At 27.5% G+C, this 1,173-nt stretch overlaps 1 protein-coding gene across 1 annotated transcript; it reads left to right on the plus strand.

The window, feature by feature from the left end:
- Nucleotides 1-216: 216 nt before the first annotated feature.
- OCT59_010103 (uncharacterized protein) lies at nucleotides 217-552 on the plus strand (the record flags this gene model as incomplete). Its single annotated transcript, XM_025310240.2, has 1 exon — nucleotides 217-552. One exon carries the CDS (start codon nucleotides 217-219, stop codon nucleotides 550-552), a length of 336 nt encoding a protein of 111 aa, XP_025184464.2.
- Between the last annotated feature and the right edge of the window lie 621 nt (nucleotides 553-1,173).

Below are 1,173 nucleotides of genomic sequence, written 5' to 3' on the forward strand. Positions count from 1 at the left end.
GGAGATATTTTCTAAATCAAGAAAATTTTTACTTCATCTATACTATATTTTAATATATATTTGTTCTTTTTTTTTTGCCGAATATATTGGATATATTGATATTATAATTTAACACTAAAATAGTAGGTATGTATATATCAAAACATTATAAATAAACCTAAATTTTCTTTACCCTTGATTTTCAAAAAAAAAAACATTAAATTTAAGGTTTATAATATGCAAGAAATTATTGAGGCGAACCGCAGAACATTGCGGGAAAATATAGATCAGAATAGATTGGAATTTTTTCCACCTCCAACTTTGGATCCTGTCATTACTCTTGATCGTTTAAGCTATGTTAATCGACGTCATCCCAGAAATAAAAGTGTTACTGGTTTTGGTATTTTAAGATATTACGTCTCATTACAAGGGCAAATTATAAACTGTGATGAGGCTGTAGTCGGTAGGGTAGCAACTGAAGTATGGAAATCTGCTACCGCGGCAGAAAAAAGAGATTATACAAATTTATCGAACCAGGTTAAAGCATTAATCGCTAGCCAAAATAGAAGCTAATTTTCTAAGAAACCATTAACCATAAATCTAAGCATTATCCGCGTTCAATTTTTCATCTTCATCTAAGTTTTTTTACGTATAAGAACTCTTTCCCTGATTTTATTTAAATATTAGATAGCCTGGTTGCTTTCAGTTTTTAATTATTTATTGTTTAGTTAGATTTAAATCTTTCAGGGGATTTTTGGGATTTTTTTTTTTTAAGGATTTATTCGTACTTTTCTTTTGATTTTTAAGGTCTTTTTTTTTGTGTTTTTTTTAGGCTTTTTTATTTTCCGGGTTTTAAGGCTTTTTTAGTGATTCTTATGGTTTTAAGGTGTTTATAGGGTTTAAGATTTTTTTTGGGACTTTTTTTTTCTTCGACATTTCGAAGTTTTTTTTTTTGATATATTATTGGGTATTGTTCAAGTAGTAGGTTTGAAATTTTTTTAATAAATTGATTTTTTATGGTTTTTATGCTTTAAAAATTATCATTTATTTTAAGTGATCTTACAAAGTTACTAAGTTACTCGTATTACTTAGCAAAGATTGCAAAACTAGTTTAATCATCTCAGATTAACATACAGTACATACTGTTTCACGCTTTCTTACAGCCAGTAGCGATAGCTCAATTTTCTTAAAGTT

Source organism: Rhizophagus irregularis, chromosome 18 (genome assembly GCF_026210795.1).
Source record: "Rhizophagus irregularis chromosome 18, complete sequence".
Lineage (NCBI taxonomy): Eukaryota > Fungi > Glomeromycota > Glomeromycetes > Glomerales > Glomeraceae > Rhizophagus > Rhizophagus irregularis.